A 25,315-nucleotide genomic window follows, 5' to 3' on the forward strand; every position below is an offset into this window, starting at 1 on the left:
AAGGCCTATAAATTAAAAGAAGTTCTCTGGGACCGAACATTTGATATTTGTGGGCTGGGGGTGACGGGGACTTGTATTTTATAAAAAAAAACATACATTGTCCTGGTAAATGTTTGAAGAAATTATAATGCTTCATGCTCTTGAATTTTTGTTTTTGTCTGACACATAAAGTAAATTGTTGTATTCCTGTATTATTAATGTTAAAAACTTGGCATATGCAGCAGTTAAAGATAAGGGAACAGTGGATTGTATATACACATATATATACATATATACTACACCAAAGAAGTTAAGGAACAAACGATTATTTCATATGACCATAGTTAACACCCAATTTTTTCATATGACAAAAGTTAACCTGCCATGGCGATAACAGATTAACTAAAGTCAAAGAAAAAATTGGGTGTTCTTAACTTCTTTTGTATAGCATATAAACCAAACCCTTTCACCCCATTCACGGTTCATTCACACAACACAGCTTACATTATGAGTGATCTCCCCTTCATTGAGCAGCAAGCAGCAGGGTAAGTGTCCTGGTCTCACGGATAAACATTAGTACAAACTTAACACAGGATTTATCATTGACAGTAACTGACAGTGCACATACTACTAACAGGACACTGTCATAAGAAGGCGTTCACTGACTATAAAATCCAGTTTCCACCCTTGCTGAAGTGGGCGGGACTTCCCGAGTTACATTTTGGCTGGACCAACGAGTCCATGCACTGTCCAATCACGTCCCGTAATTAAACTAGAACAAACTAGTTCGAAAACAACATAGATTTCAATGTCGGTCGACTGAAGGATTTGCTAAACATGTGAAACGCTAACTGGGTTTTGACAACTATTTTGCAAATCTTTAATGTTTCTAATCAAGGTGCTCAAGTGATTTCATGCACTTTGCGAAGCAGGGCTCGTATGACAATAAAGATCTTGATTATCGATCAAATCGTCTTGACTGGGTGCCACCATTTTGTTTGAAGCGATTGCAAGTGATATGAGAGGTTGAATCTGATTGGTCTATAGGAGAAATATAGAAGGGACATAACTTGTAATAGCCACTGGAGGCGCTACCATCGAGACTGGAAATTCCAGTCTAGTTCGGCAAGGGTCGAAACTGGACTCTTATACTCAGTTAAATCCCTTGACTCGGGAAGATGAAGGATGGCAGGATCATCTTCTGATGCCTGGAAATTACACGGCAGAACAGTGAGTTTGGTTTAACACCACAGTGAACAGTATTCCAGTTCAATTATAGTTTCAGAATCATGTGGGAGGCAAACCTGGTTTCAGATGTTTACTATTTTGGTGAAGCCCAAGAATATGGTGCTGACAAACCAACAAACAAACATTGTAGATTTCTGGCATGTCCAAGGAAGGCAACTCTGCACAGCAAATTGTGGTGCCTTAGAGGACTGGGATACAATACAGAACTTGGTCATGGACAAGTTCAAATTTACTACCCAGGTACCCACCCCCTATTACCCTACCCAGTAGGTCTCGTAAGAGATAGGTACAAAATGTCCGATTGAAATAGTTAACCGTAACCCTGGACAAAAAGTATTTAGATACAGGTATAAAAGGATCTGGTCATGAATACACTAAAGTTGACTGAAGTTTTTTCTTTATTCAAACATATAAAAGTCAGAAGGAATGTGTGCACAGACAGAAAGAAATGCGAACATTGGTGACTTGTAGTGTAACCATGGAGTTCTAGATCATTTTTGTCATTAAACAATATATCACGTGACAAACCACGGGTCCAGGTAGTCCTGTTGGTACCAGGGTCCTTCTTAGTACCCACCCGACCTGAGCTACCTGTCCCAGCCCTACATAGTACAGTGTATTATCACTGGGGAATAGGAGTAGGTATTGACCAATATACTCTTGGTAAGTTTTATTTTTTATTCTGCTATACCCTTACTGCTATACCCTTATTTGACGTAATAAGCGCCTAGGGCGCTCTCAAAATTAGAAATAGGGGGCTCTTATTAGAATATTATTTTGGCAAAAGATCGTAATTTTCATGGTTTATGCTGACAGCCTGAAATGTTTACAAAAGACAGATATATTTTTCCAGAATTTAATTGCCCATAATTAAGGGTGCATGTAACACACAAGTGCATATTACACATGAATAAATAAGTCTTGTGTACATTGATCAATCGGAAGGGGTGCTAATTGGGATTGTTCACTTGCCAATATATTAGCAATTATTGCCATGGGCGCTTATTAGAGCGGGGCGCTTATTATGTCGAATAGGGTATATATATTGTAAGCTCGACATCTTCATTGTCATACATAAATTGTTAACATCAGCTGATGTGGATCTGAACAACAGGTCATATGGAAACCATGATACTGGTATTATTAGGGCAGACCACAACAATATTGAAGTGTTTCAGAGAGGAATATTATTATATACATTTGGACATTTTGGTGTAATAGTAACATTAGCATTATGTTTGAAGTCCTGGGCTTTTCATATCTATCCAGCAGGACATGGAAGTGAGTGAGTATGGTTTTACGCTGCTTTTAGCAATATTCCAGCAATATCACGGCGGGGGACACCAGAAATGGGCTTCACACATAGTACCCATGTCGGGAATCGAACTAAGGTCTACGGTGTGACGAGCGAACGCTTTAACCACTAGGCTCCCCGTCCGCCCCTTTGGGTTTTAGATGGCAGAGTCACAAGCCACATCTTCTCTCATGATGGACTCCTAGCCTTCAAACAGACACAGGAAAACCCTTCACTAATTATGCTTCATGTATTACCGATTACAATGAAATAGTTTGATGTTTTGTGATCCTGAGAGGTTGATAAATGACCTCTGGAAAGAACCACATAACTTTGACTGACTATTATGCATTATGTGCTTGGGAATGGATGACATGTCTCCACACAGACACACACTGCTGTTCACGTTCCTCACTACATGTGTACAAACAAATCTTCTCATTTCTCTGCCATTCTGTGAAGTCCTGATAACTCAAGACACATGATTTTGTTTGTTTGTTGTTTAACGCCTCCCTCAGCAACATTCCAGCCATATGACGCCGCTCTGTAAATAATCAAATCTGGACCTGACAATCCAGTGATTGACATCATGAGCATCGAGCCACGCAATTGGGATATGACATGCATCAACCAAGTCAGTGAGTCTGACCACCTGATCCCGTTAGTCGCCTCATACAACAAGCACAGCCACTTTCTATGGCAAACATAGGTTGCTGAAGACCTATTCTATCCCGGATCTTCACGGGTGCAATACACAAGTCTTCCTAAGGTCTTCCTGAGATCTTCCCATCAACAAACACCACCTTCTAAGTGTCGGGCATCAATACACAAGAGAAGTCTTCTGATGCAGCTGCAATGGTGATGAATCTGTTGAAGTACAAGTTTTGTGAACCCCCTGCTATTCTGTTAAGTCCCTATTGCTCTAGCCACAAGAACAAGTCTTCTGATGCCTATGTAGTACTGTGAAGTTTCTACAGGTTTTTCCACAGACACATGTGTTATCAAGTTTTGGATGTCACAAGTACAAGACAAGTTTTCTGATGCCTCTGCAAGGCTGTGAGATACCTATAGCTCTTCCTGCAAACCTCTCTTCAAGTTTTGGATGTCCCAAGGACAAGACATATTTTCTGATGCCTCTGCAAGGCTGTGAGATACCTATAACTCTTCTCACAAACCTCTCTTCAAGTTTTGGATGTCACAAGTACAAGACAAGTTTTCTGATGCCTCTGCAAGGCTGTGAGATACCTATAGCTCTTCCCACAAACCTCTCTTCAAGTTTTGGATGTCGCAAGGACAAGACAAGTTTTCTGATGCCTCTGCAAGGCTGTGAGATACCTATAGCTCTTCCCACAGACCTCTCTTCAAGTTTTGGATGTCGCAAGGACAAGACATATTTTCTGATGCCTCTGCAAGGCTGTGAGATACCTATAGCTCTTCCCACAGACACAGGGATACATTACACCTTCATGAACAGACTTGATGTGGATGTTGTAATGATAACGGGTGGCAAAATGTTTCTGGCACAAGTCACAGAAATAACCTTGTTTAGAACTTGGTACATTCCCAGCACTGTGTACACTGAAAGATGTCTGACTCCCTGAGTACTGTCTGGAGTCCCTAATGTAACCTTCACTTCCAGGTACATTCCAAAGAGAAGCTGTGGATGACTCATGGTAGTCAGCCTGTCCTGAAAACAAACAAAAAGGTTTTGATGACCCTTGTCTAGGGGAACATGCATTTTCGCGAACTTAACAAAACAAATAAATGGTCACATGAGGTATAATTCAGAGCTGTTACCACTGGGAGTTCTAATCACGTGTTTTGCACGCTAGAGAAAAAGTATCATGATATGACTGTTCCGTATGACGGGTAAACCAGTGATATCAACAGAGTGAGGAATGCTTTATGATGCGTGAGATTTGGAATGTTGCATTGGCAAGTCAGCGTTTTGATACCAGTTCCTGGTGCTTTTTGGGGGCTATAATTTTTTAAGTTAATCAATCGAAAGTTTTGCAAAAGTTGAATTATTTAAGTATATATTTTTTCATATTTTGTCTTCGAATGAAAATATGCTCATTTTGTATATTTTCTTTATGTAAATGGAGCTCTAATATAACATGACATAGTTTTCTATTGAATGACAATGTGTAAAACCAGAAAGTGGTGTCTAAAAAAACCCCCCAAAAAACCAACTACAAGTACATACATTTGTCTATTGAGAAATGATTGGCACCTATTTGGACATCAGTAAAGCATAATGTCAAACAAACAAAGCATAAGCCAGGAAACTACTGAAAGCTGATGAACATCAAGTGGAAGTGTTAGATCTACTAGAAGCTGAAACCCTTACACATAATCAACTGCATTTCTCCACAAGGTTGACTTGAAGAGTATTTGTTCCGGTAAAATCTTTGTGCAGCAGTAACTCAGGTCTTAACAGGCCACAGTCTAAAACAGGCCATAGGCTTGTCAGATGAAGTCTACACAGTCACCTCACTTGACACAGAACCTTAGTCTAAACAGGCCATAGGCTTGTTCGATGAAGTCTACACAGTCACCTCACTTGACACAGAACATTAGTCTAAACAGGCCACAGTCTTGTCAGATGAAGTCTACACAGTCACCTCACTTGATACAGTAACTCAGGTCTAAACACGCCACCAGGCTTGTTCAATGAAGATTCAATTTATCACTGGCCAGGACGCTCAGGATTCTGATCCAATGAAGAATGATGGCTAGGACAGTCATGATTCTGATCCAGTGAAGATTCAATTTATCACTGGCCAGGACGCTCAGAATTCTGATCCAGTGAAGTTTCAATCTATCACTGGCCAGGATGCTCAGGATTCTGATCCAATGAAGAATCAAACCATCACTGACCAGTACATTCAGAATTCTGATCAGTGAAGATTCAATTTATCACTGGCCAGGACGCTCAGAATTCTGATCCAGTGAAGATTCAATCTATCACTGGCCAGAACGCTCAGAATTCTGATCCAGTGAAGTTCCAATCTATCACTGGCCAGGACGCTCAGAATTCTGATCCAGTGAAGATTCAATCTATCACTGGCCAGGACGCTCAGGATTCTGAACCAATAAAGAATGATGGCCAGGACACTCAGAATTCTGAACCAAGGAATATTCTATCTATCACTGGCCAGGACGCTCAGAATTCTGATCCAGTGAAGATTCAATCCATCACTGACCAGGACGCTCAGGATTTGGAACCAACAAAGATTCAGTTTATATACGGCCAGGACACTCAGAATTCTGATCCAATGAAGAATCAAACCATCACCCGCCTGGACATTCAGTATTATGATCCATTTAAGACATCAAACCATCACTAGCCAGAATGTCCAGAAGCATGATCGGAAAAGGGTCCTGGAGCCTGATCACAAGAGGATATGAACGATGCACAACACTTCTGATGTCTTTGCAGTCCTGTAGCGTAATTATAGATCCTGCCACAGACACAAGAATGGGTGATGCGGTCATGAACAGCTTCCTTGTGCCTCTTGCAGTAGTACGGCCGCGTGAAGACTTTGTCACACTGATCACAGGGGTACAGAGGAACCTCCCCACCCATCTTGGTACAAGCCGAGTCATTGTAAGTAAAGTATGGCAGACTCAAGTCCGCTGCACCTGGAACTCCTCCTACAAAACTTCTATCTTGGGACACTGCCTGAATGGAAGACTTCAGGAAACCAAGAGAAACAGCCTTTCCTGAAAGCAACAAAATGGATTCGGATTCAGATGTGTGTACACAGTTTTTGTTCGAACATTGACACGGAATTGAACTGAGCAACAATAACAATAATGCTGAGTATCTGTTCATGTCAGCTTTTGTCTGATAGTGGTAACTACAGATCACCAGAGGCCCGTTCCACAAAGTGATCGTAGCAGTATGACTGTTTTAAGTATTGGAGTTGCAATCATCTTAGTGCAGAGATCACTCTATGGTAATGGACCCAGGACCTGAGCGTACTGTGTACTTGCCTAGAAAGTGCATGTATGAGACTGTTCTCAGCTTGCACAATCCTTACACCTCACACTGACACCGACATTTGTTGCGCAATGAGGCAAAAAGGACAGATAACTAGATTGTTTGGGCTTAGAATTCTTCTTTATAAAATTGAAATGTTTTTTCTCTCTGTAAGAGAATTAAGTTATGTGAAGAAAGTAAAGGTATTTTTTTAGCCTATTATACTTACACCTTACAGTGTAAACAGACAAATACAATGTCAGAAACACAACCACTTTACAACACTGTTTGAAATGATACATAAAATGAGTAGAGAATAACTAGCTATCCCAATTACTTTCACTCTTTCAGTGATGGGATCAGACAAATACAATGTCAGAAACACAACCACTTTACAACACTGTTTGAAATGATACATAAAATGAGTAGAGAATAACTAGCTATCCCAATTACTTTCACTCTTTCAGTGATGGGATCAGACAAATACAATGTCAGAAACACAACCACTTTACAACACTGTTTGAAATGATACATAAAATGAGTAGAGAATAACTAGCTATCCCAATTACTTTCACTCTTTCAGTGATGGGATCAGACAAGTTCATTCCAGGCAAATTAATCACAAACCAACCATATTTTCAAACCAACAAGGCTATCAAGAGGGTCACCTGCTTTGAAAGGTTGGGAAAACCAGCTTAAGGTTGGGGGCCACCAAGAAAGAATTACAAGATGCAAGCGAATCTACCAGCCCTTTGCCAGGAGACATTGAAACAGCAACCAACCCCACAACACTGTGCACACTGAGAATGTGGTTTCAATGCAAACTGATCTGAATTCAAGGTGCTTCATGCATGCTTCAGTAGCATGGAGTCTTACAGTTCATAAATGGACTAATGTTATGACATCTAGGCCCGATTTAACACAAACAGATCTTTCCTCATCTGAATCCTAAAGACATGAACTTCCAAATGCCATATTAAAACCTGTAGGTTCTAAGCCTTTGATCTGAATCGGTTTTCTTCAAATACATTGTTTGAAGCAGACAAACAAGACATCCTAAATGCCACATTTGAACCTGACCTGAGCTTCATCCTTGAGGACCATCTCAGTTCTTTGCTGCAAGGTAAACAGGACATCGTTTCCGATGCCTGTGCAGGCCGGTGTCGTAGTTGTACGTCCTCCCACAAACGCAGGTGTGAGTCACATGGTCATGGGCTGACGCCTTGTGCCTCTTACAGTAGTAGGCCTTTGTGAACACCTTGTCACACTGATCACAAGGGAAAAGCTGTTTGGGACTCTCCGTCAGTAAACTAGGGCTCTGGCCAGCTTGAAGGGGATTGAAAAATACTGGCAAACTGAAGTCATCTGTGCCTGAGAAGTGTCCATAACTTGCAAGGTAACTTCCCTCTCTCTTCACTGCCTCCACCCACGGCACTGCCGTCCCTGCAACAGAAGGTGAGTAGGTCAGTGCCTCATTCAAGAACATGGACTATATGTTCCAGGGTCATTATCTAAGATGCTTTGTGTCAGAGTCTCATTCAAGAACATGGACTATATGTTCCGGGGTCATTATCTAAGATGCTTTGTGTCAGAGCCTCATTCAAGAACATGGACTATATGTTCCAGGGCCATTATCTAAGATGCTTTGGGTCACAGCCTCATTCAGAGAACTTGGACTATATGTTCCAGGGTCATTATCTAAGATGCTTTGTGTCAGAGTCTCATTCAAGAACATGGACTATATGTTCCAGGGTCATTATCTAAGATGCTTTGTGTCAGAGCCTCATTCAAGAAATGGACTATATGTTCCAGGGTCATTATCTAAGATGCTTTGGGTCACAGCCTCATTCAGAGAAGGTTGACTATATGTTCCAGGGTCATTATCTAAGATGCTTTGTGTCAGAGCCTCATTCAAGAAGAGAACTTGGGCTATATGTTCCAGGGTCATTATCTTAGATGCTTTGTGTCAGAGCCTCATTCAAGAAGAGAACATGGGCTATATGTTCCAGGGTCATTATCTAAGATGCTTTGGGTCACAGCCTCATTCAGGAAGAGAACTTGGGCTATATGTTCCAGGGTCATTATCTAAGATGCTTTGTGTCAGAGCCTCATTCAAGAAGAGAACTTGGGCTATATGTTCCAGGGTCATTATCTAAGATGCTTTGGGTCACAGCCTCATTCAGGAAGAGAACTTGGGCTATATGTTCCAGGGTCATTATCTAAGATGCTTTGTGTCAGAGCCTCATTCAAGAAGAGAACTTGGGCTATATGTTCCACGGTCATTATCTAAGATGCTTTGGGTCACAGCCTCATTCAGAGAAGGTGGACTATATGTTCCAGGGTCATTATCTAAGATGCTTTGTGTCAGAGCCTCATTCAAGAAGAGAACTTGGGCTATATGTTGCAGGGTCATTATCTAAGATGCTTTGTGTCAGAGCCTCATTCAAGAACATGGACTATATGTTCCAGGGTCATAATCTAAGATGCTTTGGGTCACAGCCTCATTCAGAGAAGGTGGACTATATGTTCCAGGGTCATTATCTAAGATGCTTTGGGTCACAGCCTCATTCAGAGAAGGTGGACTATATGTTCCAGGGTCATTATCTAAGATGCTTTGTGTCAGAGCCTCATTCAAGAAGAGAACTTGGGCTATATGTTCCAGGGTCATTATCTAAGATGCTTTGTGTCAGAGCCTCATTCAAGAACATGGACTATATGTTCCAGGGTCATTATCTAAGATGCTTTGTGTCAGAGCCTCATTCAAGAAGAGAACATGGGCTATATGTTCCGGGGTCATTATCTAAGATGCTTTGTGTCAGAGCCTCATTCAAGAAGAGAACATGGGCTATATGTTCCAGGGTCATTATCTAAGATGCTTTGGGTCACAGCCTCATTCAGGAAGAGAACATGGGCTATATGTTCCAGGGTCATTATCTAAGATGCTTTATGTCAGAGCCTCATTCAAGAAGAGAACTTGGGCTATATGTTCCAGGGTCATTATCTAAGATGCTTTGTGTCAGAGCCTCATTCAAGAACATGGACTATATGTTCCAGGGTCATTATCTAAGATGCTTTGTGTCAGAGCCTCATTCAAGAAGAGAACATGGGCTATATGTTCCGGGGTCATTATCTAAGATGCTTTGTGTCAGAGCCTCATTCAAGAAGAGAACATGGGCTATATGTTCCAGGGTCATTATCTAAGATGCTTTGGGTCACAGCCTCATTCAGGAAGAGAACATGGGCTATATGTTCCAGGGTCATTATCTAAGATGCTTTATGTCAGAGCCTCATTCAAGAAGAGAACTTGGGCTATATGTTCCAGGGTCATTATCTAAGATGCTTTGTGTCAGAGCCTCATTCAAGAAGAGAACATGGGCTATATGTCCCAGGGTCATTATCTAAGATGCTTTGTGTCAGAGCCTCATTCAAGAAGAGAACATGGGCTATATGTTCCAGGGTCATTATCTAAGATGCTTTGTGTCAGAGCCTCATTCAAGAAGAGAACATGGACTATATGTTCCAGGGTCATTATCTAAGATGCTTTGTGTCAGAGCCTCATTCAAGAAGAGAACATGGGCTATATGTTGCAGGGTCATTATCTAAGATGCTTTGTGTCAGAGCCTCATTGAAGAAGAGAACATGGGCTATATGTTCCAGGGTCATTATCTTAGATGCTTTGTGTCAGAGCCTCATTCAAGAAGAGAACATGGGCTATATGTTCCAGGGTCATTATCTAAGATGCTTTGTGTCAGAGCCTCAGTCAAGTAGAGAACTTGGGCTATATGTTCCAGGGTCATTATCTAAGATGCTTTGTGTCAGAGCCTCATTCAGAGAACTTGGGCTATATGTTCCGGGATCATTATCTAAGATGCTTTGTGTCAGAGCCTCATTCAAGAAGAGAACATGGACTATATGTTCCAGGGTCATTATCTAAGATGCTTTGTGTCAGAGCCTCATTCAAGAAGAGAACATGGACTATATGTTCCAGGGTCATTATCTAAGATGCTTTGTGTCAGAGCCTCATTCAAGAAGAGAATATGGGCTATATGTTCCCGGGTCATTATCTAAGATGCTTTGTGTCAGAGCCTCATTCAAGAAGAGAACTTGTGCTATATGTTGCAGGGTCATTATCTAAGATGCTTTGTGTCAGAGCCTCATTCAAGAAGAGAACATGGACTATATGTTCCAGGGTCATCATCTAAGATGCTTTGTGTGAGAGCCTCATTCAAGAAGAGAACATGGGCTATATGTTCCAGGGTCATTATCTAAGATGCTTTATGTCAGAGCCTCATTCAAGAAGAGAACATGGGCTATATGTTCCGGGGTCATTATCTAAGATGCTTTGTGTCAGAGCCTCATTCAAGAAGAAAACATGGACTATATGTTGCAGGGTCATTATCTAAGATGCTTTGTGTCAGAGCCTCATTCAAGAAGAGAACATGGGCTTTATGTTGCAGGGTCATTATCTAAGATGCTTTGTGTCAGAGCCTCATTCAGGAAGAGAACTTGGGCTATATATTCCAGGGTCATTATCTAAGATGCTTTGTGTCAGAGCCTCATTCAAGAAGAGAACTTGGGCTATATGTTCCAGGGTCATTATCTAAGATGCTTTGTGTCAGAGCCTCATTCAAGAACATGGACTATATGTTCCAGGGTCATTATCTAAGATGCTTTGTGTCAGAGCCTCATTCAAGAAGAGAACATGGGCTATATGTTCCAGGGTCATTATCTAAGATGCTTTGTGTCAGAGCCTCATTCAAGAAGAGAACATGGGCTATATGTTCCAGGGTCATTATCTAAGATGCTTTGGGTCACAGCCTCATTCAGGAAGAGAACATGGGCTATATGTTCCAGGGTCATTATCTAAGATGCTTTATGTCAGAGCCTCATTCAAGAAGAGAACATGGGCTATATGTTCCAGGGTCATTATCTAAGATGCTTTGTGTCAGAGCCTCATTCAAGAAGAGAACATGGGCTATATGTCCCAGGGTCATTATCTAAGATGCTTTGTGTCAGAGCCTCATTCAAGAAGAGAACATGGGCTATATGTTCCAGGGTCATTATCTAAGATGCTTTGTGTCAGAGCCTCATTCAAGAAGAGAACATGGACTATATGTTCCAGGGTCATTATCTAAGATGCTTTGTGTCAGAGCCTCATTCAAGAAGAGAACATGGGCTATATGTTGCAGGGTCATTATCTAAGATGCTTTGTGTCAGAGCCTCATTGAAGAAGAGAACATGGGCTATATGTTCCAGGGTCATTATCTTAGATGCTTTGTGTCAGAGCCTCATTCAAGAAGAGAACTTGGGCTATATGTTCCAGGGTCATTATCTAAGATGCTTTGGGTCACAGCCTCATTCAGGAAGAGAACTTGGGCTATATGTTCCAGGGTCATTATCTAAGATGCTTTGTGTCAGAGCCTCATTCAAGAAGAGAACTTGGGCTATATGTTCCACGGTCATTATCTAAGATGCTTTGGGTCAGAGCCTCATTCAGAGAAGGTGGACTATATGTTCCAGGGTCATTATCTAAGATGCTTTGTGTCAGAGCCTCATTCAAGAAGAGAACTTGGGCTATATGTTGCAGGGTCATTATCTAAGATGCTTTGTGTCAGAGCCTCATTCAAGAACATGGACTATATGTTCCAGGGTCATAATCTAAGATGCTTTGGGTCACAGCCTCATTCAGAGTAGGTGGACTATATGTTCCAGGGTCATTATCTAAGATGCTTTGGGTCACAGCCTCATTCAGAGAAGGTGGACTATATGTTCCAGGGTCATTATCTAAGATGCTTTGTGTCAGAGCCTCATTCAAGAAGAGAACTTGGGCTATATGTTCCAGGGTCATTATCTAAGATGCTTTGTGTCAGAGCCTCATTCAAGAACATGGACTATATGTTCCAGGGTCATTATCTAAGATGCTTTGTGTCAGAGCCTCATTCAAGAAGAGAACATGGGCTATATGTTCCGGGGTCATTATCTAAGATGCTTTGTGTCAGAGCCTCATTCAAGAAGAGAACATGGGCTATATGTTCCAGGGTCATTATCTAAGATGCTTTATGTCAGAGCCTCAGTCAAGTAGAGAACTTGGGCTATATGTTCCAGGGTCATTATCTAAGATGCTTTGTGTCAGAGCCTCATTCAAGAACATGGACTATATGTTCCAGGGTCATTATCTAAGATGCTTTGTGTCAGAGCCTCATTCAAGAAGAGAACATGGGCTATATGTTCCGGGGTCATTATCTAAGATGCTTTGTGTCAGAGCCTCATTCAAGAAGAGAACATGGGCTATATGTTCCAGGGTCATTATCTAAGATGTTTTGGGTCACAGCCTCATTCAGGAAGAGAACATGGGCTATATGTTCCAGGGTCATTATCTAAGATGCTTTATGTCAGAGCCTCATTCAAGAAGAGAACTTGGGCTATATGTTGCAGGGTCATTATCTAAGATGCTTTGTGTCAGAGCCTCATTCAAGAAGAGAACATGGGCTATATGTCCCAGGGTCATTATCTAAGATGCTTTGTGTCAGAGCCTCATTCAAGAAGAGAACATGGGCTATATGTTCCAGGGTCATTATCTAAGATGCTTTGTGTCAGAGCCTCATTCAAGAAGAGAACATGGACTATATGTTCCAGGGTCATTATCTAAGATGCTTTGTGTCAGAGCCTCATTCAAGAAGAGAACATGGGCTATATGTTCCGGGGTCATTATCTAAGATGCTTTGTGTCAGAGCCTCATTCAAGAAGAAAACATGGACTATATGTTGCAGGGTCATTATCTAAGATGCTTTGTGTCAGAGCCTCATTCAAGAAGAGAACATGGGCTTTATGTTGCAGGGTCATTATCTAAGATGCTTTGTGTCAGAGCCTCATTCAGGAAGAGAACTTGGGCTATATATTCCAGGGTCATTATCTAAGATGCTTTGTGTCAGAGCCTCATTCAAGAAGAGAACTTGGGCTATATGTTCCAGGGTCATTATCTAAGATGCTTTGTGTCAGAGCCTCATTCAAGAACATGGACTATATGTTCCAGGGTCATTATCTAAGATGCTTTGTGTCAGAGCCTCATTCAAGAAGAGAACATGGGCTATATGTTCCAGGGTCATTATCTAAGATGCTTTGTGTCAGAGCCTCATTCAAGAAGAGAACATGGGCTATATGTTCCAGGGTCATTATCTAAGATGCTTTGGGTCACAGCCTCATTCAGGAAGAGAACATGGGCTATATGTTCCAGGGTCATCATCTAAGATGCTTTGTGTGAGAGCCTCATTCAAGAAGAGAACATGGGCTATATGTTCCAGGGTCATTATCTAAGATGCTTTATGTCAGAGCCTCATTCAAGAAGAGAACATGGGCTATATGTTCCCGGGTCATTATCTAAGATGCTTTGTGTCAGAGCCTCATTCAAGAAGAAAACATGGACTATATGTTGCAGGGTCATTATCTAAGATGCTTTGTGTCAGAGCCTCATTCAAGAAGAGAACATTGGCTTTATGTTGCAGGGTCATTATCTAAGATGCTTTGTGTCAGAGCCTCATTCAGGAAGAGAACTTGGGCTATATATTCCAGGGTCATTATCTAAGATGCTTTGTGTCAGAGCCTCATTCAAGAAGAGAACTTGGGCTATATGTTCCAGGGTCATTATCTAAGATGCTTTGTGTCAGAGCCTCATTCAAGAACATGGACTATATGTTCCAGGGTCATTATCTAAGATGCTTTGTGTCAGAGCCTCATTCAAGAAGAGAACATGGGCTATATGTTCCAGGGTCATTATCTAAGATGCTTTGTGTCAGAGCCTCATTCAAGAAGAGAACATGGGCTATATGTTCCAGGGTCATTATCTAAGATGCTTTGGGTCACAGCCTCATTCAGGAATAGAACATGGGCTATATGTTGCAGGGTCATTATCTAAGATGCTTTATGTCAGAGCCTCATTCAAGAAGAGAACATGGGCTATATGTTCCAGGGTCATTATCTAAGATGCTTTGTGTCAGAGCCTCATTCAAGAAGAGAACATGGGCTATATGTCCCAGGGTCATTATCTAAGATGCTTTGTGTCAGAGCCTCATTCAAGAAGAGAACATGGGCTATATGTTCCAGGGTCATTATCTAAGATGCTTTGTGTCAGAGCCTCATTCAAGAAGAGAACATGGACTATATGTTCCAGGGTCATTATCTAAGATGCTTTGTGTCAGAGCCTCATTCAAGAAGAGAACATGGGCTATATGTTGCAGGGTCATTATCTAAGATGCTTTGTGTCAGAGCCTCATTGAAGAAGAGAACATGGGCTATATGTTCCAGGGTCATTATCTTAGATGCTTTGTGTCAGAGCCTCATTCAAGAAGAGAACTTGGGCTATATGTTCCAGGGTCATTATCTAAGATGCTTTGTGTCAGAGCCTCATTCAAGAAGAGAACATGGGCTATATGTTCCAGGGTCATTATCTAAGATGCTTTGTGTCAGAGCCTCATTCAAGAAGAGAACTTGGGCTATATGTTCCACGGTCATTATCTAAGATGCTTTGGGTCAGAGCCTCATTCAGAGAAGGTGGACTATATGTTCCAGGGTCATTATCTAAGATGCTTTGTGTCAGAGCCTCATTCAAGAAGAGAACTTGGGCTATATGTTGCAGGGTCATTATCTAAGATGCTTTGTGTCAGAGCCTCATTCAAGAACATGGACTATATGTTCCAGGGTCATAATCTAAGATGCTTTGGGTCACAGCCTCATTCAGAGTAGGTGGACTATATGTTCCAGGGTCATTATCTAAGATGCTTTGGGTCACAGCCTCATTCAGAGAAGGTGGACTATATGTTCCAGGGTCATTATCTAAGATGCTTTGTGTCAGAGCCTCATTCAAGAAGAGAACTTGGGCTATATGTTCCAGGGTCATTATCTAAGATGCTTTGTGTCAGAGCCTCATTCAAGAACATGGACTATATGTTCCAGGGTCATTATCTAAGATGCTTTGTGTCAGAGCCTCATTCAAGAAGAGAACATGGGCTATATGTTCCGGGGTCATTATCTAAGATGCTTTGTGTCAGAGCCTCATTCAAGAAGAGAACATGGGCTATATGTTCCAGGGTCATTATCTAAGATGCTTTATGTCAGAGCCTCAGTCAAGTAGAGAACTTGGGCTATATGTTCCAGGGTCATTATCTAAGATGCTTTGTGTCAGAGCCTCATTCAAGAACATGGACTATATGTTCCAGGGTCATTATCTAAGATGCTTTGTGTCAGAGCCTCATTCAAGAAGAGAACATGGGCTATATGTTCCGGGGTCATTATCTAAGATGCTTTGTGTCAGAGCCTCATTCAAGAAGAGAACATGGGCTATATGTTCCAGGGTCATTATCTAAGATGTTTTGGGTCACAGCCTCATTCAGGAAGAGAACATGGGCTATATGTTCCAGGGTCATTATCTAAGATGCTTTATGTCAGAGCCTCATTCAAGAAGAGAACTTGGGCTATATGTTGCAGGGTCATTATCTAAGATGCTTTGTGTCAGAGCCTCATTCAAGAAGAGAACATGGGCTATATGTCCCAGGGTCATTATCTAAGATGCTTTGTGTCAGAGCCTCATTCAAGAAGAGAACATGGGCTATATGTTCCAGGGTCATTATCTAAGATGCTTTGTGTCAGAGCCTCATTCAAGAAGAGAACATGGACTATATGTTCCAGGGTCATTATCTAAGATGCTTTGTGTCAGAGCCTCATTCAAGAAGAGAACATGGGCTATATGTTCCGGGGTCATTATCTAAGATGCTTTGTGTCAGAGCCTCATTCAAGAAGAAAACATGGACTATATGTTGCAGGGTCATTATCTAAGATGCTTTGTGTCAGAGCCTCATTCAAGAAGAGAACATGGGCTTTATGTTGCAGGGTCATTATCTAAGATGCTTTGTGTCAGAGCCTCATTCAGGAAGAGAACTTGGGCTATATATTCCAGGGTCATTATCTAAGATGCTTTGTGTCAGAGCCTCATTCAAGAAGAGAACTTGGGCTATATGTTCCAGGGTCATTATCTAAGATGCTTTGTGTCAGAGCCTCATTCAAGAACATGGACTATATGTTCCAGGGTCATTATCTAAGATGCTTTGTGTCAGAGCCTCATTCAAGAAGAGAACATGGGCTATATGTTCCGGGGTCATTATCTAAGATGCTTTGTGTCAGAGCCTCATTCAAGAAGAGAACATGGGCTATATGTTCCAGGGTCATTATCTAAGATGCTTTGGGTCACAGCCTCATTCAGGAAGAGAACATGGGCTATATGTTCCAGGGTCATTATCTAAGATGCTTTATGTCAGAGCCTCATTCAAGAAGAGAACTTGGGCTATATGTTCCAGGGTCATTATCTAAGATGCTTTGTGTCAGAGCCTCATTCAAGAAGAGAACATGGGCTATATGTCCCAGGGTCATTATCTAAGATGCTTTGTGTCAGAGCCTCATTCAAGAAGAGAACATGGGCTATATGTTCCAGGGTCATTATCTAAGATGCTTTGTGTCAGAGCCTCATTCAAGAAGAGAACATGGACTATATGTTCCAGGGTCATTATCTAAGATGCTTTGTGTCAGAGCCTCATTCAAGAAGAGAACATGGGCTTTATGTTGCAGGGTCATTATCTAAGATGCTTTGTGTCAGAGTCTCATTGAAGAAGAGAACATGGGCTATATGTTCCAGGGTCATTATCTTAGATGCTTTGTGTCAGAGCCTCATTCAAGAAGAGAACATGGGCTATATGTTCCAGGGTCATTATCTAAGATGCTTTGTGTCAGAGCCTCATTCAAGAAGAGAACATGGGCTATATGTTGCAGGGTCATTATCTAAGATGCTTTGTGTCAGAGTCTCATTGAAGAAGAGAACATGGGCTATATGTTCCAGGGTCATTATCTTAGATGCTTTGTGTCAGAGCCTCATTCAAGAAGAGAACATGGGCTTTATGTTCCAGGGTCATTATCTAAGATGCTTTGTGTCAGAGCCTCAGTCAAGTAGAGAACTTGGGCTATATGTTCCAGGGTCATTATCTAAGATGCTTTGTGTCAGAGCCTCATTCAAGAAGAGAACTTGGGCTATATGTTGCAGGGTCATTATCTAAGATGCTTTGTGTCAGAGCCTCATTCAAGAAGAGAACATGGGCTTTATGTTGCAGGGTCATTATCTAAGATGCTTTGTGTCAGAGCCTCATTCAGGAAGAGAACTTGGGCTATATATTCCAGGGTCATTATCTAAGATGCTTTGTGTCAGAGCCTCATTCAAGAAGAGAAATTGGGCTATATGTTCCAGGGTCATTATCTAAGATGCTTTGTGTCAGAGCCTCATTCAAGAAGAGAACTTGGGCTATATGTTCCAGAGTCATTATCTAAGATGCTTTGTGTCAAAGCCTTATTCAGGAAAAATGACCCAAGATTTTCCTAAAGAAATTAGTAATCCAACCAATACATCAATAAATATTCAATTAAAACCTTTTTGTTCTGGTGAGGTCCTGTATCATGTGAGTGAATGAGTTAGTGAGTTTGTTTTTTTAATGCCGCTTTTAACAGTATTCTAGTTATATCGTGGCATGTCAGCTTAATGTGGGAGAAAAGCCTGAAGTAATGCAGGTCTCAGAAGTTTACCACTTCGGTGAAAAACACGAGCATATAGTTAGTTTCTAACCCTGGGTTCACGTTAGAACGACCTTTCATCCGACCAATCAGAGCGTCCTATTACCAGAGGAAAGTGACAGTCGAAATGTGATTTCTAAACATACAACCTCAAAAAGTTTGACACAGGATATTCCGAACAACCGTTAATTTCAGGTATGAGCAAGAATCATGAGTAGTTCCGTTTGGTGCAATAATACTGCATGACTACATATATGATATGAGATATATAATCCGGTGAATGCAACATCTGTGGTCCATATTTTGTTTGATCATACAATGTGATCTTTCCAGACTGTGTTGTAGAAATAAAGATAATGATAATAGTCGGTTTGTATTGCGCTATTTCCTTGCTAGATATCATACTCAAAGCACACCATCATTACTCCAATCAATGGATCAGTGTGCCTTTGATTTTCATTCTCAGCTCTCTGGGGAGTATACAACCTAAGTTGCCTGTGAGGCCACCCCTTCAGTTTATCCTGTCTGTTGACGAATGAGCAAGCTAGTTGGGTTTTACGTTGCTTTTAGCAATATTCCAATATTCACAGTTTGGGGGACACCAGAAATGGGCTTCACACATTGTATCCATGTCTGGAATCGGACCTGGGTCTCCGGCATGATGAACGAGCGCTTTGACGACTAGGCTACCCGACTGCACCCTGGGGACAACAGACGAATGTGATTTGTACCATTCGGTCATGCCAACAGTGAGCTGGAAATCTCATAATTAACATATCCTGAATAAAAAAAAAAATTGAATATCTTTTTACAATATTTCTGCAGATTTTCATGATCCCTAACTTTTCTTGTTCAGTATATAATGGCCTTTGTAATACTCCCTGACCAGTAGTGCTATATTATTATACACCAGCATGACCAACACGACAACAACAAATTATAGTAAAGTTGTTTTATTTACATCATATATTCTATTACATAGACATGGCTATCTCACAAACAAATACATCAGGGGTCATGTCATCTCAATTCTAGGAATATATATCTTTTAATATGTACCAGTAACAGTAAGTAACTACAGCTACAACCATACTCCATAGCCATGACCATTGTTCCCAGCCATAGCCATAACCATTGTTCACAGCCATAGCCATAACCATTGTCCATAGCCATGTTCACAGCCATAACCATTGTCCATAGCAATAACCATAGTTCATAGCCATTACAATTGTCTACAGCCATAACCACTGTCCATAGCCATAACCATTGTCCACAGCCATAACCATTGTCCATAGCCATAACCATTGTCCATAGCCATAACCATTGTCTACAGCCATAACCATTGTCCATAGCCATGTTCACAGCCATAACCATTGTCCATAGCCATAACCATTGCCCACAGCCATAACCATTGTCCACAGCCATAACCATTGTCCATAGCCATGACTATTGTCCACAGCCATAACCATTGTCCACAGCCATGACCATTGTCCATAGCCATAACCATTGTTCACAGCCAAAGCCATAACCATTGTCCATAGCCATAACCATTGTACACAGCCATAACCATTGTCCACAGCCAGAACCATTGTCCATAGCCAGAACCATTGTTCATAGCCATAGCCCACAGCCAAAACCATTGTCCACAGCCATAGCCATAACCATTGTCCATAGCCATAACCACTGTTCATAGCCATAGCTATTGTCCACAGCCATAACCATTGTCTAGAGCAATAATCATATTCAACAGCTGTAACAATGAAGTTCACATGCTGTAAGAGTATGGTTGTGGTTGTAGTTGTTGATAAAAATCATATGAAGGCTGGCTTTTGTTGGATAACATTTGCATGACACAATTCCAATTGACACTTTCATGACATCATTTCAACCATGACATCATTCAAGTTGAAATTTCCATGCCACAATTTCAACTAGCACCGGCAAGACAAAATTTCAGCATGACTTGAATGACACCATCCAAGATAATATGTGCATGACACAATTTCAGAAGTTGTGGAGAGAGGCTCATACCATGAGATCTGAGACTGCAACATCAGTGCAACATCAGTGCAACATCAGTGCAACATCAGTGCAATCATTTGAACTGTATCATCTTCGAACAACCGCCTCCGTGGTCTAGTGGTAGAGCGTCCGCCCGGCCACGTCATACCAAAAGACGCTTAAAGATGGTACTTGTTGTTACCCTGTCTGGCGCTCGACATTAAGGGGCTAAAACAAGGGCTGGTTGGCATGGAGTCAGAATACTGTGTCTGAGTGGGGTATTCATGTTAAACTGCAGCATGGTATCTCAGTGTACTAGCACTATAAATCGGCATCAGTCCGGACTAGTACAAGCAGCCACACAAACACACACACATACATGCACGTCGCTTTATAGTGCAATAATCTTGGACGCGACGTTAAACCCAATTTCACCTCACCTCACCATCTTCGAACAGTGTGCCTAACAAGCTATTTGAAGATCCGGGGTAGAATAGGTCTTCAGCAACCCATACTTGCCGTAAAAGGCAACTATGGTTGTCGTATGACATGACTAACGGATTAGGGTGGTCAGGCTCGCTAACACTAACAAATAAATATTTAATCATAGTAAACCTATGTTAGGTTCAAAATCATTTCGATAATATATCAAAGCAGGTCAACAGGACTTTCAGTCTCTGGATAAAAGGTCTCACAAAAAGTGACGCCATTGAAAACTTATGTCTTATCCTATTTTTGTGTTTATTGTATCAAAAAATAAAAATGCAGACCAGTGAGTTTATATATGAAACGTTGATCGTGCAAAACATCTACTACATACAACAGGTGTCAAACTCAAAACTACATTAAAAACACACAACAATACTAAAAACAACACTCAGCATCGTTACTGGAGGATCACCTCGGTATGGAGGGTGTCAAACATGAACCTATCGCAACAAGCATCAGAGTGAGTAAGTGAGTTGGGTTTAACGCCGCTTTTAACAGAATTCCAGTTATATTGCAGCGTGTCAGCTTAATGTGGGAGGAAAGCCCGAAGTGAAGCAGGTCTCAGACGTTTACCACTTCGGTGAAACAAACCTAGAAACATAATCGGGGCTAACCGGGATTCGAACCCACAATCATAGGTTTCTGGCATGCCCAAGGGACGCAACTCTGCACAGCGAACCCGTGACCCCAACAAGCGTCAGAAGGTCTGAGTATGTTGACAATGTGATTAACAGTTGAAGAACATGTTGTTTATGCCTATGTCACACAGATTGAATGCTTTTGTGAAACTGGTAAAATGAACGACTATTAAAAACAATGAAAAGTGCGGGATTGAAGGTGATGGAAAAAGTTACCCAAAACACACCTGAACACAACCAGTGGTTTAGCCCATACACGAGCAATGCATGGCAATTAACAGTCAATGTGGGTATAAAACGGTTCTTTCCAGAAGCAGCTACACTCTTGGAAGTTGAAAATCTGACATTTTATATCTTTTTGACTGCAGGGGCGGTCGGGTAGCCAAGTGGTTAAAGCGTTTGCTCGTCATGCCGAAGACCTAGGTTCGATTCCCAACATTGGTTCAATGTGTGAAACCCATTTCTGGTGCTCCTCGCCATGAAAGTTGCTGGAATATTGCTAAAAGCGACGTAAAACCATACTCACTCACTCACTCACTATCATCTCATGACCACTCCATAATGATGCTGAGTATACATGACACACAAGGAAGCTACAAACATTCTAGTGTAATCACAAAATGTTCGCTCTCACTACAATATTCTCTCTACATTTAACTACAAACTATCAGTGTTTCCTCGGCCCATCAGCTGCAAACTGTCAGCAGTGTTGGAAACTAAGCAATGAATTCAAGGAGTCCTTTTCACAACACTGACGTTAAAAGATCAAAGGGTCCCTGGATTCAAATACCAAGCATAAACCGCAAGGACGCAGAACAAAATAAATATTTTATAAACACCGATTCAGTGGTACTGCATCCTCACAACACAACAGATAGCATTTCTCAAAGACAAACAGCATCCACACAGGTGATACAATCCTAAATATTCAGAGTACCGTATTCGACGTAATAAGCGCCCAAGGCGCTCTCAAAATTAGAAATGGGGGGCTCGTAATAGAATGTTATTTTGGTGGAAAAAAACAGCCTTGTACGATAGATTTCGTGGTTTATGCTGACAGCCTGAAATGTTTATATACGACAGATATATTTTTCCAGAATTTAATTGCGTATTATACGCGAATAAATAAGTCTTTTGTACATTGATCAATCGGAAGGGGTGCTATTTGGGATTTTTTTTACAGATAAGAATAATAATTAAAATTTTAATAATATCTAACTTTCCAACTGAAGAAAGAAGGTGATAAGTTTACCTTCTACTGAGGCAATACAAGAGTGAGTGAGTGAGTGAGTTGGGTTTAACGCCACTTTTAACAGTATTCCAGTTATATCACGGCGTGTCAGCTTAATGTGGGAGGAAATCCCGAAGTGATGCAGGTCTCAGACGTTTACCACTTCGGTGAAACCCATGAGCACGGGTATGGTGCTGACAAACCTAGAAACATAATCGGGGCGGACCGGGATTCGAACCCACAATCATAGGTTTCTGGCGTGCCCAAGGGACGGGCAATACTGACCATTTGAATAAAAGTATTAATAAACTGTATTTAACACATTTAAATATGTTGAGACGGTGTTCAAGAAAACATCACAATTTCTACATGTTAAAATGCTAATGTTATCATAAATGGATGAAAAACCTGTCCACTGACATATTTCCCTTGACGTCCGATGTACATTGACATTTCTTTGATCAAGCAGGAAGGTTAAAATGCAGTGATGTCACAGCTGAAAGAATGTTTTAGAATCTGTTTCCCATGAGCAATACTGAACCCGTGGTAAAACAGGAATTCATTCTCTTTGATAAATAACGTTTTATCTTTGAATTTAGTCTATGATTCTTAGCTGCAATAAATTAACCTCAATAGTGTCATTGATTCTCCCATGACAATTGCAGAAATTATGTGAAAATTTAAGTAATTTAACAGCCCCTCCCCAAGTTCTTCCCCAACATAGTTCTGTCCTAGTTACCGCCAAAGACCGGGGCTCGATTCCCCACATGGGTTCAATGTGTGGAGCCCATTTCTGGTTTTCACAGTGATATTGCTGGAATATTGCTAAAAAGCGGCGTAAAACCATACTCACTAACTCACTCATTCTAGGCAGGTATTAAAGAAATCCTGATTAACACAAGGTTAACACGAAATCACCATGCCATGATATTGCTGGAATATTGCTAAAAGCGCCGTAAAACCATACTCACTAACTCACTCATTCTAGGCAGGTATTAAAGAAATCCTGATTAACACAAGGTTAATATCAAATCCTTAAGACATGGAAACAGATCTGGCAGTGCCAAAGACAACACAAAACTTCTGATGTCGCTGCAGTCCACTAAGATAGTGATAGGTCTTGCCACACAGACAGGAGTGAGTGATGTTTTCATGGGCAGACTCCTTATGCCGACGACACAGCCATTGTTTCGTGAACACTTTGTCGCACAGATCACACGAGAAGATCTTCCTGGAAGGACCTTCAAGACCTTCTGAAGCAAGACCTTCTGAAGGCAAGGAAAACCTATGTTCTGAGAGATACTGAAGTCCTCCTTGAAACACTCGTCTGAGGGAAGCAAGTTCAACGGCAGGCTGAGAACCCACAGGACCTGCCCATCCTGAAAGCAACAAATTATTTCACTTCAGTTTTGTTACACAAACATGGACTCCGCAGGCGTTGGCTGACATTCAAAGACACAGACACAAGCCAATATTTCTCGTAAACAACACACATTACTTGTCAAGTGTGAATTCCTCAAGCCCAATGGACATTCAAAGAAACAGACACAAGCCAATATTTCTCGTAAACAACACACATTACTTGTCAAGTGTGAATTCCTCAAGCCCAATGGACATTCAAAGAAACAGACACAAGTCAATATTTCTTGTAAACAACACACATTACTTGTCAAGTGTGAACTCCTCAAGCCCAATGGACATTCAAAGAAACAGACACAAGTCAATATTTCTCGTAAACAACACACATTACTTGTCAAGTGTGAATTCCTCAAGCCCAATGGACATTCAAAGAAACAGACACAAGTCAATATTTCTCGTAAACAACACACATTACTTGTCAAGTGTGAACTCCTCAAGCCCAACAATTGTCAGGTTTATGATATGCACTAATTCGCATGATTCCAAGTGTATATTTATCATGTTGAGATATCATATCTGTAGAACTAGAATACCAACAAAATAAAATCTTTTTAGATATGAACAGAACATATTTCAAAAATTGAAAACAAGAAACTAGTCAACAGTATTTAATTGCAGTCGACACTCAGGACAAATAAGGAGTGAGTGAGTATGGTTTTACGCCACTTTTAGTGAGTAAGTGAGTGGGTATGGTTTTACGCCGCTTTTAGCAATATTCCAGCAATATCACGACATGGGACACCAGAAATGAGCTTCACACATTGTACCAGGTCAGGAATCGAATCCGGGTCTTCGGCGTGACGAACAACCGCTTTAACCACTAGGCTACACGACCACCCCCAGGACTAATAATCAATTTGTCAACCTGTTTTTCAGCTGTAAATTTGACCAATGAATACGTGAAGATATTTTCTAGTTTGGAGGTAAGTGCATATTGTCCTGTTTATTGCATAGCAAGGGCCAGCACATATGATTTCCACTTTCTTTCCAAAATACACAGCTGTGTTGAGGGGTGTGTGTACATGATATAATGAGTCTTAATGCTTTTTCCCCCAATGGAAAGACATTACCATCACACACCGGAAATACCATGACAAAAAATCTAGCATGGGTAGAAACTAACTAGTCCTTACAATGATAACATATAGAAAAACCCTTAAAATTGGCAAATTTCTACTCGTCCTTATGATACCTTAACTATTGGACAGATTGGCAAGGACTATAGGACTAGTGCCAATTAAGACTGAAGTACCCAATGTAATCCTGTTATTACACAATCTGTTTATAAAAATTGTTCATTGTTTGTCTGGATCTATGTATTATTTTCATTCAAAATGTCATTCAATATTGTTCACCATCAATTTCGGCGATAAAGTCCTATTGAATAATATCATCACAAATTTAACTTCAACTGCTTGACATCTGAT

At 41.0% G+C, this 25,315-nt stretch overlaps 1 protein-coding gene across 10 annotated transcripts in view; it reads right to left on the reverse strand.

Annotated features, from left to right (window-relative positions):
* LOC124128451 (zinc finger E-box-binding homeobox 1-like) overlaps positions 1 to 25,315 on the reverse strand; it is a 116,185-nt gene that overhangs the window by 23,574 nt on the left and 67,296 nt on the right. Inside the window, exons 1-2 of one of the 10 annotated variants that reach the window (XR_007219625.1) lie at positions 4,872 to 6,498; positions 3,172 to 4,208 (exon numbers count right to left, since the gene is read on the reverse strand). The exons of 4 other annotated variants lie outside the window; for them this stretch is intronic. Coding sequence is in view for 4 of the 6 variants with exons in the window: in XM_046491946.2 (XP_046347902.1) it covers positions 23,505 to 23,848 (344 nt within the window). In the remaining 2 variants the exon portion in view is untranslated. Of the gene's footprint in view, positions 1 to 3,171; positions 4,209 to 4,871; positions 6,499 to 7,596; positions 7,950 to 22,655; positions 23,849 to 25,315 lie in introns of those variants that run through there. 5 more of the 10 variants (XM_046491986.2, XM_046491973.2, XM_048390851.1 and 2 more) reach the window with 5 other exon arrangements.

The sequence above is a fragment of the Haliotis rufescens genome, unplaced genomic scaffold (genome assembly GCF_023055435.1).
Source record: "Haliotis rufescens isolate VD_foot unplaced genomic scaffold, xgHalRufe1.0.p SCAF_9, whole genome shotgun sequence".
Lineage (NCBI taxonomy): Eukaryota > Metazoa > Mollusca > Gastropoda > Lepetellida > Haliotidae > Haliotis > Haliotis rufescens.